Source organism: Nematolebias whitei, chromosome 10 (genome assembly GCF_014905685.2).
Source record: "Nematolebias whitei isolate Nwh7 chromosome 10, NemWhi1, whole genome shotgun sequence".
Taxonomy (NCBI): domain Eukaryota; kingdom Metazoa; phylum Chordata; class Actinopteri; order Cyprinodontiformes; family Rivulidae; genus Nematolebias; species Nematolebias whitei.
Window position 1 is genome coordinate 15,978,105 of NC_056507.1, and position 21,000 is coordinate 15,999,104.

General features: G+C 40.4%; 2 protein-coding genes and 1 non-coding gene across 4 annotated transcripts; 2 read left to right on the forward strand and 1 right to left on the reverse strand.

Moving 5' to 3' along the window:
• The first annotated feature begins 489 nt into the window (after positions 1-489).
• Positions 490-11,166, forward strand: fanci (FA complementation group I). 2 transcript variants are annotated; one of them, XM_037682708.1, is made up of 37 exons: positions 490-582; positions 704-776; positions 895-1,025; positions 1,126-1,279; positions 1,365-1,422; positions 1,516-1,557; positions 1,710-1,833; positions 1,933-2,018; positions 2,102-2,234; positions 2,333-2,410; positions 2,493-2,629; positions 2,766-2,946; positions 3,032-3,119; positions 3,761-3,891; positions 3,975-4,045; positions 4,199-4,313; positions 4,420-4,542; positions 5,248-5,316; positions 5,398-5,499; positions 5,583-5,768; positions 6,035-6,156; positions 6,256-6,417; positions 6,616-6,795; positions 6,910-7,076; positions 7,167-7,237; positions 7,560-7,676; positions 7,755-7,806; positions 7,894-8,021; positions 8,678-8,743; positions 8,853-8,946; positions 9,031-9,215; positions 9,292-9,348; positions 9,432-9,491; positions 9,594-9,665; positions 10,628-10,723; positions 10,803-10,904; positions 11,104-11,166. In XM_037682708.1, the coding sequence occupies exons 1-37, from the start codon at positions 490-492 to the stop codon at positions 11,164-11,166; spliced, it is 3,969 nt and encodes a 1,322-aa protein (XP_037538636.1). The 2 variants fall into 2 exon arrangements, with proteins under 2 accessions (XP_037538636.1, XP_037538637.1); XM_037682709.1 differs by having other exon boundaries at positions 11,113-11,166.
• Positions 10,817-18,818, reverse strand: polg (polymerase (DNA directed), gamma). The gene is made up of 22 exons (XM_037682710.1): positions 18,232-18,818; positions 17,396-17,591; positions 17,153-17,320; positions 16,881-17,027; positions 16,714-16,793; positions 16,327-16,509; positions 16,088-16,230; positions 15,831-15,954; positions 15,523-15,744; positions 15,179-15,296; positions 14,889-14,969; positions 14,610-14,723; positions 14,362-14,522; positions 13,873-13,926; positions 13,669-13,786; positions 13,423-13,558; positions 13,098-13,344; positions 12,892-13,014; positions 12,629-12,797; positions 12,253-12,461; positions 12,006-12,166; positions 10,817-11,287 (listed from the first exon to the last, which is right to left on the reverse strand). Exons 1-22 carry the CDS (start codon positions 18,801-18,803, stop codon positions 11,223-11,225), a joined length of 3,591 nt encoding a protein of 1,196 aa, XP_037538638.1. The 5' UTR covers positions 18,804-18,818; the 3' UTR covers positions 10,817-11,222.
• Positions 18,819-19,655: 837 nt separating this feature from the next.
• On the forward strand, positions 19,656-19,728 carry trnar-ucg. The gene has a single exon. It is a non-coding gene; the product is annotated as a tRNA-Arg (tRNA).
• The last annotated feature ends 1,272 nt before the right edge of the window (positions 19,729-21,000 follow it).

Here is a 21,000-nt window from a genome sequence, read left to right on the forward strand (position 1 = left end):
ATATATATATATATATATACATTTGCCCCATTCTGGGCCCTTGAACAAGAAAAGTTTTTCTAATGTAGTAAAAGTACCACCCCTTGAGATGGTTGCCAGATTTTTCAAATAACGTATTTTTGTACTAAATTTTAAATCGAATTTTTTTTATTTATTTTTTTTAAGATTTGAAATTGTGTTGTTAAGCAGCATCTTATATTAAATCAGGCACCTTTAATGTAAAATAATTTCTGATCATTTGAACGCAGCCTGTATTTTTAAACGTGTTAAATTAGCGCGAGCAGAGTCAAACATGGCAACCACGAAGCCAAACAGGAAGCGTTCCATGGCGGGAAGTTAGCAAGAATTACAAAAGCGTAAATAAATTGTCTCGCCAAAGTCAACCCACTGCCCACTTTTATTTCTAATTAAGTGACTTAAAAGCTGAAGAGTTTCTGAAATAACGACTTATCGAGCTTATTTATAGCCTACTCTACGTTCAGGTGGGCCATGAAGGGTGAAATAGATAAAATTATCTCCTTTTCAGATGAAGACAGAACCACCGAACTTCAGAAGTACCTAACATCTCTGACTAATGACCAAGTAAGTCATTTTAACAAACGATTCCAGGACACTTTTCAGACGTAAAATTAAGTCCATTTGAATTTTATAACTGCCTTAAAATAGTGTTTTTGCTTAATTTTCTTTATTACGTGTTTTCTAGATTATTACTGTGATAACCAATGGTGCCCTTAAGGGTAAGAAGGTCGGTGCCATGCTTAAAGGCATATTAAAGGGTAAGTAAACTGTGTTGCCTTGTTTATATAGCGGTTGTAATAAGCTAAGTTCTCAGTCTGAATGTTATCATCATAGATTTAATATAAATATATGAATTTGTTGTATTATTTTCTTTAGGCTCTCCGCCTAACTCCACTGAAGGAGCAAATCGCAGGCTTCTTGTATACGAACACTGTATTCCTCTGTGTGAGTCTGGGGATCTTCAGTCTGAGGTAGCAGCTGATATCATTGGCCTGCTGATGCTGGAGGTAAAAAAAAAAATAAAAAAAAAAGCCTAGTTATTTGTTTTTTAAAGTATCTAAGGAGTCATACCATTTGGGGTAGTTTGTAATAATATTTTACCCACAGACTCACACGCTCTCCGGACCATCTCTTGCAAAACTGGCATCTCTGTTTGTCGACGCCATTAAAGTGGGGAAAATGGGCGGTGGGAAATCCCTGGAGCTGTTTCCTACTGTTCTCACTGCCCTTGCTGCGAGTGAAGCCTTGGCATATGGCAAAGGTAAATGTTAACATTGATTTTTAAAGTTATATCAAAAAGTGTAGCGACTCTGACAGCTAAAGGTTATGGCTTGTTTCCAATTTAGGAGAGCTCAGTGGCGAGGAATACAAAAAACAGGTGATTAACAGCCTTTGCTCAAGCAGGTAAATTGATCTCAGATTACGACTGTCTGCATAATGACATGAATCTGCAAGAGATAACAGGATGGTTTATAACTTAATTCTTTGTTTATGAAGATGGGATCCACAGTGTGTCATCCACTTGACAACTATGTTCAGGTAACACCTTCGACTACACAAATGTAGGCATTGTTAAAATACCTCAGAATAATAAGTGTTTTATCTATACATGATTTAGTGTGCTTCTGCAGTCTCACAGAGATATTGCAACATTTCAACTACAGTTTTTAATTTTGTCTGTCTAATTTTAGAGACGTGCCCCTGTCGTCAGAGGAGCTGCAGTTTCTGGTTGAGAAGATATTGAGGATGTTCACCAAACTGGACCTGCAAGAGATTCCACCACTGGTTTACCAGCTGCTGCTTTTAACTGCTAAGGTATGGACAGGAGAGAACAAGCTGGCCATTTTATTTTAGAATCTAGTAAACATGACTTTCTTACTGTTAGTTGCTTTTTCTGCAATATTTCTTTGTTAGGGATGTAAAAAACGGGTCCTTGATGGAATCGTTGGCTACTTTAAGGAGCAAGATCTTCACCAGGAAGAAGAGGAGAAACATGGAGAGTGAGTAACTCATACTCTTCAAGTGGTGCTTACTCTGAACTTACAGCTCACTAGTTTCTTCTTCTTTTTTTTTTGTTCTTAAGGAACTTGGATTTAGAGGTTCAGTCCATTCCACAAGACCAGCTGAGGCATGTAGAGGGCACCGTTATCCTCCATATAGTTTTTGCTATACGACTCGATCATGAGCTTGGGAGAGAATTCCTTAAAAGCTTCAAGGTTATTTACTGTATATGTCAATATTAAAGTTTGTTTTACACATTTAATTAAATGTGATTTGTAAGTTGTACCATTAAGTTTATAATACATGTTTGCAGGTGTCGTATGAGGATTTATGTCCTTTCAGTGTTGCCCTGTTGCTGTCAGTTGCACGTATCCAACGTTATGAAGAGCAGGTGAGAAATTGTTACTCTTCTTTTTGTTTTTAGTGAGATTTCTAATGACTAATTGCTTCCTTCATTTCCCCCATTTTTTAAGGTGTTTGACCTTTTTAAAACCTCAGTTATTAAGAGTTTTAAGGATGAGCAGCTACAACAAGGGTCAAAGTTCATACAGGATCTTCTGTCAAGGCAATGTAATGTTGCTAAATTGATTCTGGACACAGTCAAGAACAGGTTAGTTAATGTATTCTCTAAATAGACCAACTCAAAACAGTAATCAAGATGAGACTTTTCTTTGTAATAAAAGCCAAACAAGTAAAAGTTTGTGTTTTTTATGTGTTAATAGTATTCTAATCTTCCTCCTGTTCAGTGTATTTGGATGGGATCATGTCACTCAGGGATTGGTGCAGCTGGGATTCTTCCTTATGGACACATTTGGACCCAAACCTGGACCGTTTGGAAAAGCCACGGAGGGACCTGTTGGTGTAGCCCGGACCCCCACTCAGCAGGCGTGTAAGCTGGGAGGACAGGTGCTCCTACAGGGCTTTAAGGTACAATGACATTTCATTTTAATTGTATTAAATTTCCATAATACAGTGTCTGAAATTGAGCATGTTTCATGCGTTCATTTGGCAGATGCATGAACCGATCAGAGGCGAGATACTGGAGCAGGTCTTGAATCGTCTGGTCACAAAGACGGCCACACCTGTCAGTCATTACTTGGGTAATACATGCTTTAGATACTGGTGTAGATTTACAATGGCACCTTCTTCATTTGGCTTTTCCCTCTTCAGGGGTTGTCACAGCAAGTCATCCTCCTCCATGTCACGCTGTCCTCTGCATCCTCTGTCCTCACTCCAACTACCTCCATGTCCTCTCTAACTGCATCCATATATCTCCTCTTTGTCTTGTTCCTGGCAGCTGCATTTCTAACATCCTTCTACCAATATACCCACTGCCCCTCCTCAGGACATGTCCAAACCATCTCAGTCTGGTCTCTCTAACTTTATCTCCCAGTTGTTCAACCTGTGCTGTACCACTGATGATCTCATTCCTAATCTTATCCATCCTTGTCACTCCTAAGGAGAACCTCAACATCTTCATTTCTGCTACTTCCAGTTCTTTCTCCTGTCTTTTTGTCAACACCACTGTCTCCAGACCATACAACATAGCTGGTCTCACCACTGTCTTGTAAACTTTTCCTTTCACCTTTCCTGCCACTCTTTTGTCACAAATCACTCCTGAAACTTTTCTCCATCCACTCCATCCTGTCTGGACTCTCCTTTTCACCTCTTTACCTCATCCCCGATTTTCTGGACAATGGACCCCAATATTTGCTCTGCTTCCATGTTTCTGCATCATCAGATCTTTTCTCAGACATTGTGGTCTCTGCTCCCATGATCCTCCTGGAGTCATCCTCCAAGCTGACGGAAACATTTGACCACTTGACTTACCTGCCTTTGGCCACTGTTCAGGGTCTGCTAAAGGCTGTCCAGGTACTTAAAAGGGACAATCATATTTGTAACGTGAAGAACATTCTGCTGTTTAACTTAGTTTTTCCTTTGTTGTTAATTTCCAGCCACTGCTCAAGGTCAGCACGTCTTTGAAAGATACTTTAATTCTGGTTCTTCGCAAGGCTATGTTTTCAAGGTTTGTTGTACTCTTTTTTTTTATCAGATGAATTTCATAACTAAATTGCGCTTAGTAGCATTTTTAAGCTTGAAGAATTGGTTAAAGAAGTTCCTTTTACACCTCAAATAAATTTTCAACACCGTTTTACCCATTAAAATAACTCTCTTCCAGCCAGCTGGATGGCAGGAAGTCTGCAGTGACTGGCTTCTTGCTGTTGCTGAAAAACTTTAAAGTGTTGGGCAGTGTGGCCTCAAGCCAGTGCAGCCAGGCAATCTCCTCCAGCCAGGTACTTTTCACACTTAAAATCATATTTACGTATAAGAGCAAAAGTTTTGTAAAGAAACTGGAACATCTTGTCAGTTTGTAACTGTTTGTTCTTAATCTCTGCATAGATTCAAGTGGATGTTCATTCTCGCTACAACTCTGCTGCCAATGAAGCCTTCTGCCTGGAGATCCTCAGCAGCCTGCGGCGCTGCCTTGGCCAGCAGGCTGATGTGCGCCTCATGCTCTATGAGGTCAGAGCTCTTTTATTTTTAATGCTTCAACAACATCATTAAAAACCTTAAGCGAAGCAGTCGTGCTGTGTTGTTTCCTGAAACCAGATTGATCGGGAGGCAAGATGTTAAAATAATCCAAATACTTCTTGATTTGAGAGTTTATCAGTTTTTCTAGAACCAATTTCTTTGCCATTAACTGTTTAAATCCACGCTGCCTGTTAGAGAACTAGCTCTTGAATCACTGGATGGATTTTAATGCAACTTTCTGAATGTAAACAAAGGGTGTACATGTACAACCAAATAACTTCTGGAGTCAGCCCAATTCAAGATGGCTGCCCAAAGCCATATCACCTTAGAAAATCTAAACATGGCTACCGCTCAGCGTATTTTACTGATATCGAGCTTAAATTTGGTCTGGTAGCAGTTGACACATTCACACAACATACTCCAAGCGCTAAAATATTATGCAAGATCACTGTTTGACTAAAATGTCTATAACTCAGTCATTTCTCAACGTAAAATGATCCAAGTCTAAAACTGTGGCATGAAGGTGGTGGGCGATGAGCATTCCTGAAAAAAAAAAAAAAAAAGCCAGTGCTTCCAATTTTTATAGTGATTCAGACATTGAATTTATAAGAATTTCTTTAATGGTCAAACTTGCGAATCGTTAAATTTTTGAACGATGTTGAGGGCTGATGGAGCAGCTTCTTGTCTGTTTTTCAGGGTTTCTACGACGTTCTTCGTCGCAACTCTCAGCTTTCAAGCTCCATTATGCAAACCCTCCTCTCACAGGTTTGTGCCCACACTGAGTGGATACTGCGTTCTGTTTATGATTTGTACTAAAATGAGTACATTCAATTCTTGTATCCTTAGCTGAAGCGATACTATGAGCCTGAACAGGACCTTCTGCCCCCGATCAAACTGGAGCCATGCATCACTGCTCACGGGGACCAGATTTACCTCCAGGAGCCACTGGTACTCCCAACTACTCTGTAGAATACTTGCAGCCATCTCGTCTGTGCTGATGTAGGTTGTTGACGGTGTTTGTCCTGTTTCAGGCCCATCTGGTGAGCTGTACTGTGCACAGCCTGCTGTGGCTGCAGAACACGCACAAAGCAACCAACTCCAACGCTGACAGCGATGAGGAGGAAGAAAATGGGGAGGGATATCAGTGTGACCTGCAGACAATCCTGGAAAGCACGACACGACGCATGATCAAGTGTGAACTGGAGGACTTTGAACTGGTATGGACTGGAGGACTGAGATCAGTCTGTAACCTGTAGAACAAAAAATAAATGTATTATGTGAAGTTATTTTAATTGTTAAAATAAGATGTTTTGGAAAGGAAAAATCAGAACTCATAGATGCGCAAGAAATGACCTAAGATACATCCATAAGAACAATAAACATTCACTTTTAAAGTTGCACATTTACTGTTTGAAACCCTGACAGGTTTTAGCATTTTGCTAGTAAATTGTAGCTTAAGCTGTGTACTGTTTTCATTGGTCAGGACAAGTCTGCAGAGTTTTCTCTGGGATCTGGTGTTGGAGTGAAGAACAACATTTATGCTGTGCTGGTGATGGGAGTGTATGAGGTCCTAATGGAATACAACTTCATCAAATCCAACTACAAGTAAACCACTTTTCTTTGTATGAAGCATATTAGAGCATTGCTGTTATAGTGGGATATCTTTTTTTTAAAACTTTTTAATAAAATGTGTCTGTCTTGCAGTAAAAGTCACTTTGAGGGGATTATTGAGCTGTTCAAACGCTACCACAAACTGTCTGAGATCTTGAAAGAGAAATCTGGAAAAGGTCGAGTGCCCACAAACAAGATCCCCCGCAGTTTACTCTCTATGAGCTTCATATCAACTCTCATCACTGTGCTCTTCAGGTAAAAAAACTCCCTGCACCTCTGTGCAGATTGTATTAGACTTAATTTCATGTCATTCTTGTGTTTCAACAATCAGTACCGAAACGTTATTGTAGTTTTTGGTTAGCTGTAGTTTGGACGTTATGAAACATTACAATGACAGTTACTGTGCAACATTTAGAAGATGAACAAGTGATGGCAACACTCTTTTCTTTTCAGAGATAACACTCAGTCCAGAGAAGAGGCTCTTTCAGTACTTCGCTCAAACGGAGAGTTTGTGCGTTACGCTTTAAATGTAGTCGTTCAGAAGATCCAACAACTGGAGGAAACTGGACACACAGATGGTCCAGATGGACAGAATGCAGACAAGACTTTCCACTTCCTCTGTGACATGACCAGGTTGACACTTCTTGGTTTAAAGCAGTCTTTGGATCGACTGTTCCCAGTTTTATTTATCTTTCTTGGCTGGAAGAGTTCGTAACAGTACCTGATCTTTGTCTGAATGGTTGCCAGTGTGCTGATGTGGCGTTACACGAACATCCCCAGTGTGGTGGAGGAGGCCGGGAAGAAGGAGAAGCGGTGCAGCTTGTCCCAGCTTTGTTTGGATGGTCTGCTCAGGATCTTCACAATCTGCCAGCAGCGCTACCTGGAGAAGATGGCACAACTTTTTTCTGCTATGGGTTAGCTATGCGCTGCTGTCAAGTTTCAAATTCTAAGGTTAAGCAACAAAATGAGCAACAATCCATCATGTTTTGTTTTGTTTGTTGCAGATGTTGGAGAAGAAGAAGCTGAGCAAGATGATGTTAATGAGATGAACTACTTTTACATTCGACAATTTCAGGTAGAAACTTGACTATTTATAACTTATGTATTGTCTTAATCAGGGGATCCCAACTCTGGTCCTTGAGGAACACCATCCCGCATGTTTTAGTTGTTTCTCTGCTCTAACACACCGGATTTAAAAAAAAGGGTGATTTTCAGGCTTCTGCAGAACATGAGAAAGTAAAAATAATTAAATCACTGAATCAGGTGTGTTGGAGCAAGGAAACAACTAAAACATGCAGGATGGTGTTCCTCAAGGACCTGGGTTGGGAACCACTGGTCTAAATAACACTACAGCTTTTGTGAAAGTACAAGTTCCATTTTCCTTTGTCTATCAACAGAGGGCGCTGTTCACCCAGTTAAGTGGAGGTGAGGAGGAATTCAACAGCAGAGAAGCTCAGCTGCTGGTCAGTATTCTGACTGTTCTCTCACGCCAGCTCCAGCCCTCCTCAAAACAGGTAACATACACCCTTGCATAACCTTCATGAGTCAAAGTGGAGGGTATTTAATCTAACCTGTTGATATTAAATCAACAGTTTGAACAGATGATCACATGGACTGTGAAAATCTGTAAGGAGACTAGTTTTGGTGAGTGACAGTTCACTTTGTTTATGTGCCTTCAAATGCAACAATTTCCTAACGCATAAGTTGTTACTTTTTTTTTTTTTTTTTTAGAGGATTCTGCGTTCTCCAAGGGCCTTCTGTCACTTTTCTTCAGTTTGCATGTTCTCTACAAGAGTCCTGCGAGTCTGTTGCTGGAGCTTTGCCAAGACATTCACAGCCAGTTGGGAGATATTGATCAGGTGTTGAAAGTTATCCTTTAGAGTGTTAAAGTTGGTTTTATTTTCAGGTGGGGAAAAAAAAGGTGAAATCAAATAAGTCGATGGCAACAATTTAGTTGCACAAACTTGAGCCACACTCTTACTTTGCACTTTTACAAATTTAGCAATAAACACAAACTTTTTTTGCCCACAATATTCCCAGCACATACTTAAAGAAATATGTAACTAGTTGGCATGAGGTAACCCAGTTACCTTAATGCAGCATGTCTGGTGTTTGATCATCTCCAGACTGGTTATTTTGGAGCCAAAAGTGAGAATATTAAAAAAAATAAGTCTTCAAAAATTAATATGACTGGGTAAAATAAAACTTTGTGGCCAAATTTTTAACAGTCTTTTTGCTTCTAAATGAGTACTGTTATTCTAGTTGAATGAAATTTAATTAAATCTTTTGAGCTAAAGGTTTTGACTTGGTTTAAAGCAGAAACATTTTGTTTTAGAGGTCATGTAGATGTCGCACCTGTCTAATGTAATGTATTCAATCTGTTATTTGAACAGTTAATAATCCGGCTTAATTTTGCACTTTAATTCACTACACAATATATTTTCATGTTTGCAACAATTAGGAGTCCCTTTTTTATTCATTATTTTTGTGCTGCTTTTCCTTTCTCTATAATCAGGATGTGGAGGTGGAGAAACGGTCTCATTTTGCCGTTGTCAACATGAAAACGGCAACAACAGCAACAGTAAGCGTCCGCTTTTAAACTGAAGGCTTTATATTTACTATTTGCTTTTTGTCACGGCGCGTTCGCTTTGTGTGCTCATTTTCCTCTTTGTCTTTAATATTTTCCCCAGTTGCTGGTTCTGTCACAGGTCGACAAAGTTCTTGACGAGGTGGACTGGCTTATTGCCAGAAAGAAAAATCAAACATCTGATAAATCTGGTTCTGGTAAGAAACTTAAAAAAAAAAAAGGATGCTAAGGTGGTGGAAGCAGAGATGTATTAACATGTTGACATTAAATGTTGTGTGTAGCCGAGGACTCCCAGGCTCCAGGGCAGCAGGATCCAGTTGAGAAAGCGGTGACGCTGCAGCTGGGAACTCTCCTGACCGCATTAAACGAGCTCGTCCAGACGGCGCTTCAGCTGGGAACCTGTACCCTCACGCTGCTGAGAGAATTAAGTCGTACCTACACCACCCTCACAACCCTGGTCAAATATGTGTGTATCTATTAATTTTAGTGAAAACATTTGTTATTTGGCCTTCCTGACATTTCCCTTCTCTTCAACCAAACAGTACATCCAGATGTGTTCCAACCAGCACGCTGCACTGCCAGCTCGATTTGAGAAGCTGGTAGGAATATAGTAGTTTCCCTCTGTTTTAATCTTCTGTTACTTTGTAATGTCACACTAAAGTTTCTCCCGTCTTCCGTGCAGGTTAAACTGTCTGGCGCCCACCTAACACCACAGTGCTACTCCTTTATCACATACGCACAGGTACAGTCAGCCTCAGTTCACAGATGCTATAAACATGACAAGCAAATGCATCGTGAAGAGGAAACATTGTGGTTTTTAAGAGTTGTTCTTGTTTCATACTAGAACGGTGAATTTGGTGGTGGTTCAGATGAGAAGAAGAAAAAGAAAAGGAATGAAGTGAACTCTGTTGCCTCGGTAAGGATTATAACCTGGAACTAGAGTCCTTGAAGAAATTAAGATCCTTCATTTGAGGACTATGTTTCTCTAACTGTAGTTCTCGAGCTATAGAAAATTTCCCGAAACTATAGAAGTTCCTGGAGAAACTTTAATGGGTGCTGCCACGTGGCGGCCATTTAAAAATTTTGATTTGACGGTATTGGTTGGGGTTCGCTCTCAGCTACAGCTATACCAAATTTCAGCTCAAAATGTCATTAAGTTAGTCATTTTATCTTTTAAGCTATGGTGGCCGTTTTGGATTTATTTATTTTTATTCAGTATGTGATGGTGAAGGTTCTCAACTATAACCACACCAAATTTCAACTCTGTAAAAATAGCTGAGTTAAAGCCATTTAAATTTAGCTTTTGGTGGCCATCTTTATTTATTTTTTATTCATTATTTATTGGGTATCGCTCTCAGCTACCACACCAAATTTTAGCTTAATATCTCTAAAAATATCTGCTTTACAGTATTTTTGCCTTTTTAGCTCATGTGGCCATTTTTGGATATTTGATTTGCAACCAGACTCTATGAAAAATGACTAATAAAAATGGTGTATTTGTTTGCAAATTATGTCACCATGGTAAATCACAATGTCAACAAAATAGCACACATCAAGGCACCGAGCCGGTCGTTTTGATATAACATTTGTGGGGGTAACCATTGCGGTTCGGGCTGCATTAAAGTTGACAGAAGAGTTAAAATATAAAGTTAAGAAACCCTTGCCAGGTGGATAATACTAGGTGGCTGCCTTACTAGGTAGTCCCCCATAAAGTGGATATTTTTTTTTGAGAATGGGGGAAGACATGCATTAAAATGACCGACTACAAGAACATTATATTTATTTATAACAAAATCTATATACACAATAGATAACTTTATATAAATCTGTTCTGAAGATCATTCAGAACTGTTCTGACCCTTTTCGTTCTCTTGATAGACGAAGCTTCTGCGTGAGACAAAGGCCATCCCGAACTTGATCTTCAGCATTGAACAGTATGAGAAATATCTCATCACACTCTCAAAGAAATCAAAGGTTTGTGTGAGACAGATTACATCCAAAAAACACAATATATGTATTTTTTCCTCCATAAAATCTGCATACATGTGTCCAGGTAAATCTGATGCAGTACATGAAGCTGAGCACCTCAAGAGATTTCCGTATCAATGCTGCAACCCTGGATGCAGCGCTGCATGAGCAAGATGGCAGTCAGGAGGTACGTCTCATACGCCACAAGTTGTTTTGTTGCTTCCTTCATTTTGACAGAGCTCACACAAATCCAGGTTGAGTTTACCGAGATGTTTCCTCCTTGTGGTACTTAAAAGTTTGAACCTAATTCTGAACAGTCCGAGCGGCCTTATTTTAGTGGGAGGGTTCTTAACTTGTCTTTTTGTTTTTTCTTTCACATTTTTCAGGTTGAGGAGTCACAGGACACGGAGGAGTCACAGGAACCCAAACAGAAGAAGAGAAAACAGTGAGCTGGTATCCCTCTTTAAACCCAAGCTGCTGGTGAACGTTGTTCTTGCATAAACTGTTATTTTGCTTTGTTCAGAGAGCCTTTAGTGATGTCGATGATTTGGTAGATGTCCAAGGCCTCACCTGCAAAAAATGTACTTTGTCACTTTATTTTAAAACATACATTTTTCCTATTTAAAGTACATGTCCAAAGTACACACATTGTTTTGCTTTAGAAATCTTCAGTTTTATATTTGTATTTGATGAGATGTTGGGAACTGATTTGATTTCTTAACTTGTGATGTGATGAACTTAACTTTAACAAGCATAGTTTCTCATTTACAGTATAATACAGTTGTGTTAGCAGTGCATGTAGTTGTGCCTGACATGTTTACACTAACATGAGAGAAGGATCCAAGAAAAATATAAATGAAAACTTTGTTGTTTTTAGATTTAGTATATGTTTATTGTGATTATTATGCTGCTACTATGCAGTGTACATGCATGAGCCTGGGATATGTAAAAAAAATAAAATAAATAAAGACTGGTATGTATTGAGCCAGGGGGAAAAATGAAAAAAGTTAATCTTCCAAGACAAAAAACAAAAGTTGGAAATAAACTACATTAAATTTAAAACTTTTACAAGTAAAATAAAAGTCCATCTAAATACAAAACGATTACTGGATTTTATTAAAGTTTTACTTGAATTGTGTGGACTGTAATTTTATTTTTGTAATTATTTTCATCTGCATCTGAAGGACTGAGGCAAGTATAGTTCCAACTGCCATTTCTGTACGCCTTGTGTATTAAACATTCTTCACAAAGAAATACTTTAAGGCCATGGTTAAAATCACAAACTCACCAGGTTGAAAGCCGTACCGTCGTTCCAGTCCTGTGGGGTTTGATGGAGTCACACAGTCCATGGTGACCTCCTTCCTCAAGCACTGGTCAATATCAACTGCACTGAAAAACGCCACTGACTGTGGAAGGTCCTGCATGCCTAATGCATGAGCAAACATACACCTGCAAAACAAAAAAACGCATGCGCTAATTAAACTGACCAACATACAGTAGAGAGTATAACAGACTAACCCATGTTGTCTGCAGACCTTGTAAGCAGGTTTGTGATTTGTAGGGCCATTGCTGCTCTGTAACGGTCTTCACTGTGGACGAGGTACCGGACCTCATCGTGGATGCTGATGCAGAAACGTCCATTGATGTTGTACTCCTCGAAGAGCCACTTCATGGCCACCAACATCAGATGCAGGTAGTCTACTGCAGAGCTCTGGACCACCCAGTTCACTCTACTGGTGATAAACTAAAAGAAGAAAAATAGCATCTTCATCTATCAAAACGTAGCCTTTAATTTCAATCACCAAGTTTCTCAGAAATGTCTGGCCCGCTCATCTTGTTGCCTCTGCTGAGGGCTTTCACAGTTCTGTTTTAATTAGTGGTTCCACGATGACTTGATCAGCTCCGCCTCACCTCATCCCTGACTGCTGTGGGCTCCAGAGCTCTGCTGATCCTGCAGCCCAGAACAGGAGTGGCTGGTTGGGCTGAATGAGCTATACTCTCCAGCTTATTGAACATATCAGACTCCGTACCTTCAGCCCAGACACGTTTGCCAACAATATCCCACTTTTTTCGCCGAGAGCTGAAAGAGTATAAGGAGCATAGAGGGGAAATTGAACAACGGTCGGAAATATTAAACATGTGTGCAAATGTTTGAGTTTTATTGGCTCCATTACCACTGCGAGGCCAGTTTATTGATCTTCCGCAACTCCTCCAGTGAGACCGTTCCACCCTCCTCTCTCTTCACATCTATATCCAGTTCATTGACCAGCCATTCACCCTCTTCTGATAGTTGATATCTGACAAAAATATAGTCACCAAAATGTTGGGCTGCAGCTTTTAACAAAAGGTACAAGTCTTGGATTCTCCTTGCTGAGCTTACCTGCGTAGACCCTTTGTTAAGGCATACATCTGCCTGGCCTTACTGGCAGCTTCTGTCTGGTCCAGGCGGTGGTTAAACTGCATCAGTAGCCTCTCGGCAAACGGCTGCCCCGCGCCATAAATGCGTCCATAATTAAACACTTTAGCATGCTCTCGGCTGATGCCCACAGTGTCAGCGGTTCGACTGTGCAGGTCCGTTCCCTGACTCTTCTTTCCCTGAAGGGTCATCCAGCCGAATGCTGTGCAACCTGAACCACAGAGAGGCTAATGGTAAGAAGTAAACTGTAATTTAGAACACAACCAGGTTTCCCAGGGATGGATTTTACCATGCATGCCAGCAAAGTGGGCTTCTCCAAGCACTGCAGCAATCCACAACTCCTGAGAGTCCACGTCTGCTCCTACCAGGTGATATCCAGGCGGTACCTGCACCATGGCCTTTAGCTCACTGCCGACCCGGTCCCTCTGTGAAGAAAAGTAACCACTTAACAAGCTTAATTACTTTGTCTAAAAACAACAAATTCTCCAAATTAACTGTTAAACCAGTAGTTTCAGACATCAGCTCAGCCTCTTACCCGAGCATTACTGGCAGTCAGCCATGTTGGTTCCACAGCTCGGCGAGTTACAGTCCCTGCAGTGACAACCTGAGGCAATATGGCGCCATACTGACCGTCTTCGTCAAAGTCTTTGTGTCTTGGAGACAAAAAGTTATATACCGCTGCTTGATTAAATCAGTAGATTGGTCAAATATAGAATTACTTTCAACAAGCCAAACAAACCTGCTGACATTATGAGGAAGCTCTCCTTTCCTTAGCCACAGCACCATCTGAGAGCTAAGAACAGATTATAAAACAAACTGCTGTATATATTTATATCAGTTAATCTGTTTATGATCAGAATAACTGCTGGAAACTAGGGATGCACGATATTGAATTTATGACCGATATGTTAAAACTTATTTGGCCAATAACCAATACCGATATTTTTCCCCCTAGACCTACTTACAGAGACTACATCGCTTTCTCTGCTGTAGAATTAAAATACTACATTATTCTGCATGGTCTTTGTCAGTTTGGCCTACCACCAAATGCAGATGCCAAAAAGGGGCTGAAAATGATGTAACATTATAAATATATATTTAAAAAACATTGCCTTTTATATCAGTGAGTTATTTTGATGGAATGTCCGATATTGAACTATCGTTAATATCGGCCGATACCAATACCATGCCGATAATATCGCGCATCCCTACTGGAAACATAAAATACCTTATACGTTTGTGGGCATTCCTCCAGAAGGACATCATTTTGTTGATCTCCAGAGCTCGGGCTGCGTTGGTTCCACCTCGTCCTGCTCTTAGAGTCCCATCCTCCATCTTAGACAAGAAGTCCTTGGAAAAAGGGCTGCCAACGTTGTTGTGATGACCATCCTGTGAACACGTTCAGTCAGACTGATAAATAACTTGGTGGAGCAACAATGTGTACTCAGAGCATCCGAGGTCCTGAAAGCTGCTCACCTTGTGAGGTAATTTGAAAAACCAGCAGCCTGGAATATTTACATCACTGTAGGGGCCAATTCCATGGTGATAATGGCATTTGCTCTCCTCATTGACTAAATATGGATCTTGAGTCTGTTGACAAAAACACAAAGTACACCATATAATAAATTACAGTTAAATGAGAAAGTCTGACAAGGTAAGACAGACGTTTTATAATAAAACCTTCAAAAGGGTGGACATGTACACAGGAATTTCTACGAGGATTAAAAAGTGTTTGTAACGTGAAATAATACTCACCTTCTTCATTCTTTTCTCATTTTTTACAGTCGTAATGCCATTTTCTTCTGGGAAACTTTCCAAGGAGCTTAACTCTTCTACCTTTAAATTACATAAAAAACGTTTTCTGACGGATTTGTCAGAGCCTGATTAATTACTCCGATTGATAAAACGGCACGTCCTAGATAACTGTAAATTACATAAAGTCAGAAATAAGTCTAGAAAACATGCAGCAAATATTCTGTAAAAAAAAAGAAAAGCTAATTGCTCCAAACACAACAAAACTTGAGCCTCAGGTGGAGTTTCTGCACCTTCGTCCACACTGTGCTGTCAGTCAGCATGAGGTCCTCTGAAGGACCAAAGTCCACATACTCGGGCTGCTCCTTGCTGTTCTGCTCACAATACTTCTTGTAAACATCCTCGATAGCTCTGTGGAATACAACCAAATCTATATTACATGCATTTCTGTTCAATAAAAGATGTCACTTAGAGATTGTCATTGTCAGGACTAATTTGTGTTGACTTTGGGTATAAAGACAATTGCATTTCTCACATGTCCACATTTTTACAGGAAATTATTTTAGAGCTATGCAAACTTTAAGATCTCTTATCCTGCTTTGATTTATAAGCTTTGATTAGAAAGCAGATCCCATACCCATGTGGGCACACAGGTCCTGTGTTTTCCTCCAGGTTATGAAGATTATCCCTGCGTCCAGGAACCAGATATCCCCACCCATGTTTCTCTGTGTAATGCAGGGGGAAACCATCCCACGTCAGACCCATCAGCTTAGGTGTCAGTCTCATCTGAAGACTGATGAGGCTGGCTCCAGGCGACCAGCTGTCCTCAGACATCTTCTCACACAGCTTTCGATACCACCTGGACAACAATGTGAGGACAGACTCAGACGTCATGTGGCAAACAGAGGAGGAAAATGAAAGCCAATGATCTTAAAATAAGCTTACCCTGGATGTCCAGGGAGATGTTGCCTTCTCTTAGGGAGTCGAATCGCTGTTTCCTTGAGTTTCTCAACAGCCAGCCTGCTGGGACACTGACCTGCCATCTCCTCTTCAGATGGAGGGTCTGGGTCTAAAACCACAGCACATGTGATGCATTACATTCTGTAACCTTATACGCATTCTATATGAAACGTTACACCACATGAACAGAACACGCAAAAAAAAGTTTTTCATTAAATAGATTTTACAGTATGAACTTATACCATCTTCCAGGTCCAGAAGAGGAATGACAGTTTGTGTTTCGGCTGCTTTTTGGGAGTTTTTCCTCTTTTTAGCTGCCACTTTCTTCTGCTTAAACTCCTGAACATCCCACTCAAGATCCCAAAGCCAGGGGTCTTCTTTGTACCTTGGAAATCAAACCACATGCATTGTGATTGTTTTTGAACCAAGAATATGCACAAAATGAAAAGCTTTAGTAGTCAACAACATGGTATCATCTCACATGTCTCCATCCAAGAGCTGACACACATCATCCGCTAGAGTCATCAGAGACTTCTTCATCTCGATCTGGAGCTCTTTGTAAACGTCCTGAGAATCTTCCAGGTACCGGCTCCAGTTCTGATTGACGGGAAGGTAGCTAACACCCATCTCCAGCATCCCAGCGAACGTCACCGGATGAGGGCACCTTATAAAATGCGGAAAATCAGAATAACTTTGTGACAGTAGCTACGTTTGTACGGAGATGCATTTCTTTAATCTGACAAAAATGATGACGCCTGTAGAAGCAATCAGTCAGAACAACGTAATAGCATATTGCTATCCAGAACATTAGTGCAAATAATGTAAATGAAGGAATGATGAAAATCCTCGTGGGCTGAGATGTACTGACCTCTCCATGAAGAGGGGCAGCTGCTCAGTAAAGACCTGATGTGTAGCCTCAACATCTAAGGCACAATACTGCATCAGCTCCTGGAGGTGGCAGCAAAAGCAAATTTATCTTGAGTGCAGGTCACCAAGGTCTAATTAAACAAGTACATTGTGTATAAAAGTTCTGACCTGAAAGTTGCTCCTGACATCAGTCATGCTTCCCTTTATAAAAATCTCTCGGGCCTCTTTCTGCAGCGGTGGCCCTCCCACGTACAAAGCATGGACATCAGCCAGATTGTTAATGCTGCTAATGTTCACCCAGTCCCAGGAGCCAGTCTACAAACAAAACAGTAAGTTGAGATAAGCTTTGGTGCTAGAAAAAAAAAATCTAATAACATGGCATTGACTCTTTCTATTGGAAGTCATGTGGCAGACAGGTAAATCAGAGCAAAAGAACAAACCCCGGGTCCCGCCTTTTTCTGTCCAGCTTTCTTAATGTGCTTCTTGACCTCCTGAAGACCCCTCTTTCTACCCAGCTTACTCGCCATCCACAGTGTGCGTTGGAACCCTGTCAGCCCGGAGATGGCCATATGAAGGCTCATGGTGTCCATAAAGCGCATTTTTGAGCCCTTACAGCAAAAGTAAACAATGAAAATGAAGCAGATCTTAATGGGCACAAAGCTCACCACCATCTAAATACTAACCTTCAGAAGGTACTGCTCCTTTATATAGGATCTGTCAAAGCTCACATTGTGGCCTATAATGAGCCTCTCCTTCCACTGACCTCCAGGAGGGCGAGCAGAGTTTAAAGGTGTTTCTAGTGGAATGAGGTCAGCAAGTATCAGGTGGTTTGACCAAGAGTACCGCTCCTCAATCAGACGCTTACTGCACCAGGAGTACCTAAACAAGAAAGCATATTATAATTAATCCATTATAGCTATACATTAAAATGCAACTTTGGTGTTTTTATTTGTTTGTTATACTTGCAGCCAAGTGTCAAAAGGAGAGCAATAATGCTTTTGCCCGTGTGTGTTCCTGTATCTGTTGTTGAAATTTCTCATGAGCCACCAAACAAATTTTAATGAAACCCAGAAATTAATCACTGGATGTAGATGTGCAATGGAGTAACGTTTAGAGTCCATCCAATTCAAGATGGCCATCATAGCTCTTCCACATTAGCATACACAAAATGGCTATACAGTAATTAATTACATTTTACAGATTAGGAGCCAAACTTTGAAGTGCTAGGATCTGAGACTTATGCACAACACACCTGAGTATGACATGTTTCACTACTATATGAAACTGGACAGTTATTTTCAAGTTTTGACCCAAATGGCTACATCTCCATCGTTTCTTAAGAGAAATTTAGTCTAAAACTCATCAAAGGCAGAGGGCGACATCCATTTCCTTAAGACCTTAAGGACTAAGGATAAAGGAGCAGACCTTTAGTTTTAATAAGCATCTGTGCTTTGCCTTTTAGCTACTCAAAATTTTGCTTACGTTTTATAGACTTTTACTTTTCCGTCATGTTTCTCACCAGTTGGTAGGAGACATGGCAACTGCCAGTGTAGGGCACTGTCCTTCTGATGTGCACACCTCCACATCAAACACTAGAGCAGACTCTTCTGGAAAATCAACTTTCTCACTCTCCCCATTAGGTCCATAACGCGTCCAACCAACCTCCCAGGTCCATTCCTGAGGCACGGGCGGCAGCTCCGCCCGAAGCAACTTGGTGGCAGCCTCGAGGTAGGGAAGGCTCTGCTTCTCAGCCAAGATGCGAAAGTGCTCATCAATGTTTTTCCCATACATCTGGGGAAGTTTAAGTTCAACATCTGGCAACATTGACGCGTCCTTCCCCCATAGCTTGTGCTTTTCCAAATGCCTTATGCTGCGCTGGACATCTTCCTCCGAGTACTCTGGCTCCACTCCACGGAAGATCTGCTCATGGAGGTTTCTGGAGAGCATCTGAATGTTAAGGGGGTTCAGGCGGGTCTCTTTTGAGTCTTCGCCCTGGAGTGAGTGAGGTTTGGTGGAGTAGAAGGAGCTTGGACACCTCCATCTTAGACAGAAAAGAGTCCTCTGAAGAGGAGGGCGCAGCAGATGCAACATCACCTCATGAGGGCTTCTCACCTAAACTGGAAGAAAACCAAACAATAAAGTAATATAAAATAGATTTGTTAGGTGTAGGTTGTTGTCTTCATGATAAGAGGAAGAAACAGACTAAATACTAATCATAACAGATAAATCACATTGATATGACTTCTATGTTTTTACTTAAACAGCACAAGTAGTTTTGTGAACCTCTGATTAGTTTCTCAGCAAACATCATTACCCTTATTTATTTTTCGTACTTCAAAAAGTTATTGTTCAGCCTTATGCACGTAAACTAAAACAGTTAATGCATAAAATGTGTCTGGTTTAACAAACTAAGGCTTATGGACAGCGGTAAAGGTTTGCACGTAGAAATAAAATTGTCATTCTTTTCTAGACCTTCCAAACCACGCGTGTTTACAAACGCTCCACTTCTGCTTGATGCTAATAAACCAGCAATTAAAAATAAATTGGGAAGTTTTCCACCGCGAAACTACACCAGATATTCATTTTTGTTAAAAGAGAAACATACAACCTAGATGACCTGTATCATAGTTTGACTTTCATATTTAAATATACATAAAAAATAATAAAGCTGGCAAGCTAATACCTTAGCATTCCTGTGTGGTTGAAGACCAAAGACATTGCACTTTAGCGACCCCACGCGGTGCGGAGGAATTAACGATTTCTAAAGTCCGGACAAATGGCGGAAAATACTGCAGAGTACGAGAATGTAGATTTGTTTTGACCTGCCAAATTGTCCAATATTAAACTGTGGTTGTGCAAAGCAACATTCACACAAACAATATACATTGACATGGAAACTATATTTATATAAATAAAATACTGTGAGTACCATTATCATGGAGTGGCCGCGTGGCCTAATGGATAAGGCGTCTGACTTCGGATCAGAAGATTGCAGGTTCGAGTCCTGCCGCGGTCGCATGATTTTTGCCTTCCCTGTTCAAACTGTTCATTTTCTTAACCTGTACTGTTTCCTAATGTCAGAAGCTTGCAACAAATGCACTGTTAGTCACCAGCTCACATTTATTTTTCTCTCATATGAATTTTGGAAGGATGGATGAATTTTCGGACCCAGCTGCTTAATGTGAATTTAAAAGAGGAGTTATTGTTGCTGTCGGTCTTTTTTCAGATACACGCGGAACTCAAAACAGGCATTTTTAAAATTGTACGTCTGTAAAAAAAAAAAATAATTGAAACGTGAATTTCGTAAATGCAATACAAGCATTTTTTTTTAATGACGCTTTTCAAATGATAATAATTTACTTGAAATTTTAAACAACAGTGCAGATAATATAATGTTTGGGCGTCCAAGGAAACCATAACACTAACAGAAGTGTAGATCATTTATTCTAGCTTTTGGATGCTGTTCTCAACTCTTCTCTCTGAGGGTGAATTATCTGCGTTCATGTTCTCATGCAACACAAACACGTCATAAAATGTTTTCTTCTAACTGTGGGAGCTGCTCAGTTTCCTTCCAAGAGGCTCAAATATACTGTAGCTTGAAAACATTGTTTATCCTCTGGATTTAGAGGAGCAGACTTCAGGACCAGCCTCTCCAGTGACTTCATGGTATGTGATGTCAAGGCCACAGGTCTGTAGTGACTGTGTGAGTTTGGGTGGCTAATTTTCGGCACATTGTTTTCTACAGAGCAGGCCACCCTCATGCTCAGGCTCAGGTGAAAAATGTGCTGGAAAACATCACACAGCTGATGAGCTGCACATCCTTTCAGGAGTTTGTGGCTTATCCGGACCTGCAGACTTGCAGGGACGTGGACGACTGAGCTCCATAGACTCCATAAACTGCATCCATATATCTCCTCTTTGTCTTTTTTCCTGGCAGCTGCATTTCTAACATCCTTCTACCAATATACTCACTGTCTCGCCTCTGGACATGTCCAAACCATCTCAGTCTGACCTCTCTAACTTTCTCTCCCAGTTGTTCAACCTGTGCTGTACCTCTGATTATCTTTTTCCTAATCATATCCATATACTGTACATACACAGTATAACATAAATGCAAAAACAATTAATGCATTACATCAAATATAGTCTTGGGCTAATTTTTGTTTTGGAATATGGTTCCCATCAGAGCAATATTCCCACAATCAATCAATCAATCAACCAATCAATCTATCTATCTATCCATCTATCTATCTATCTATCTATCTATCTATCTATCTATCTATCTATC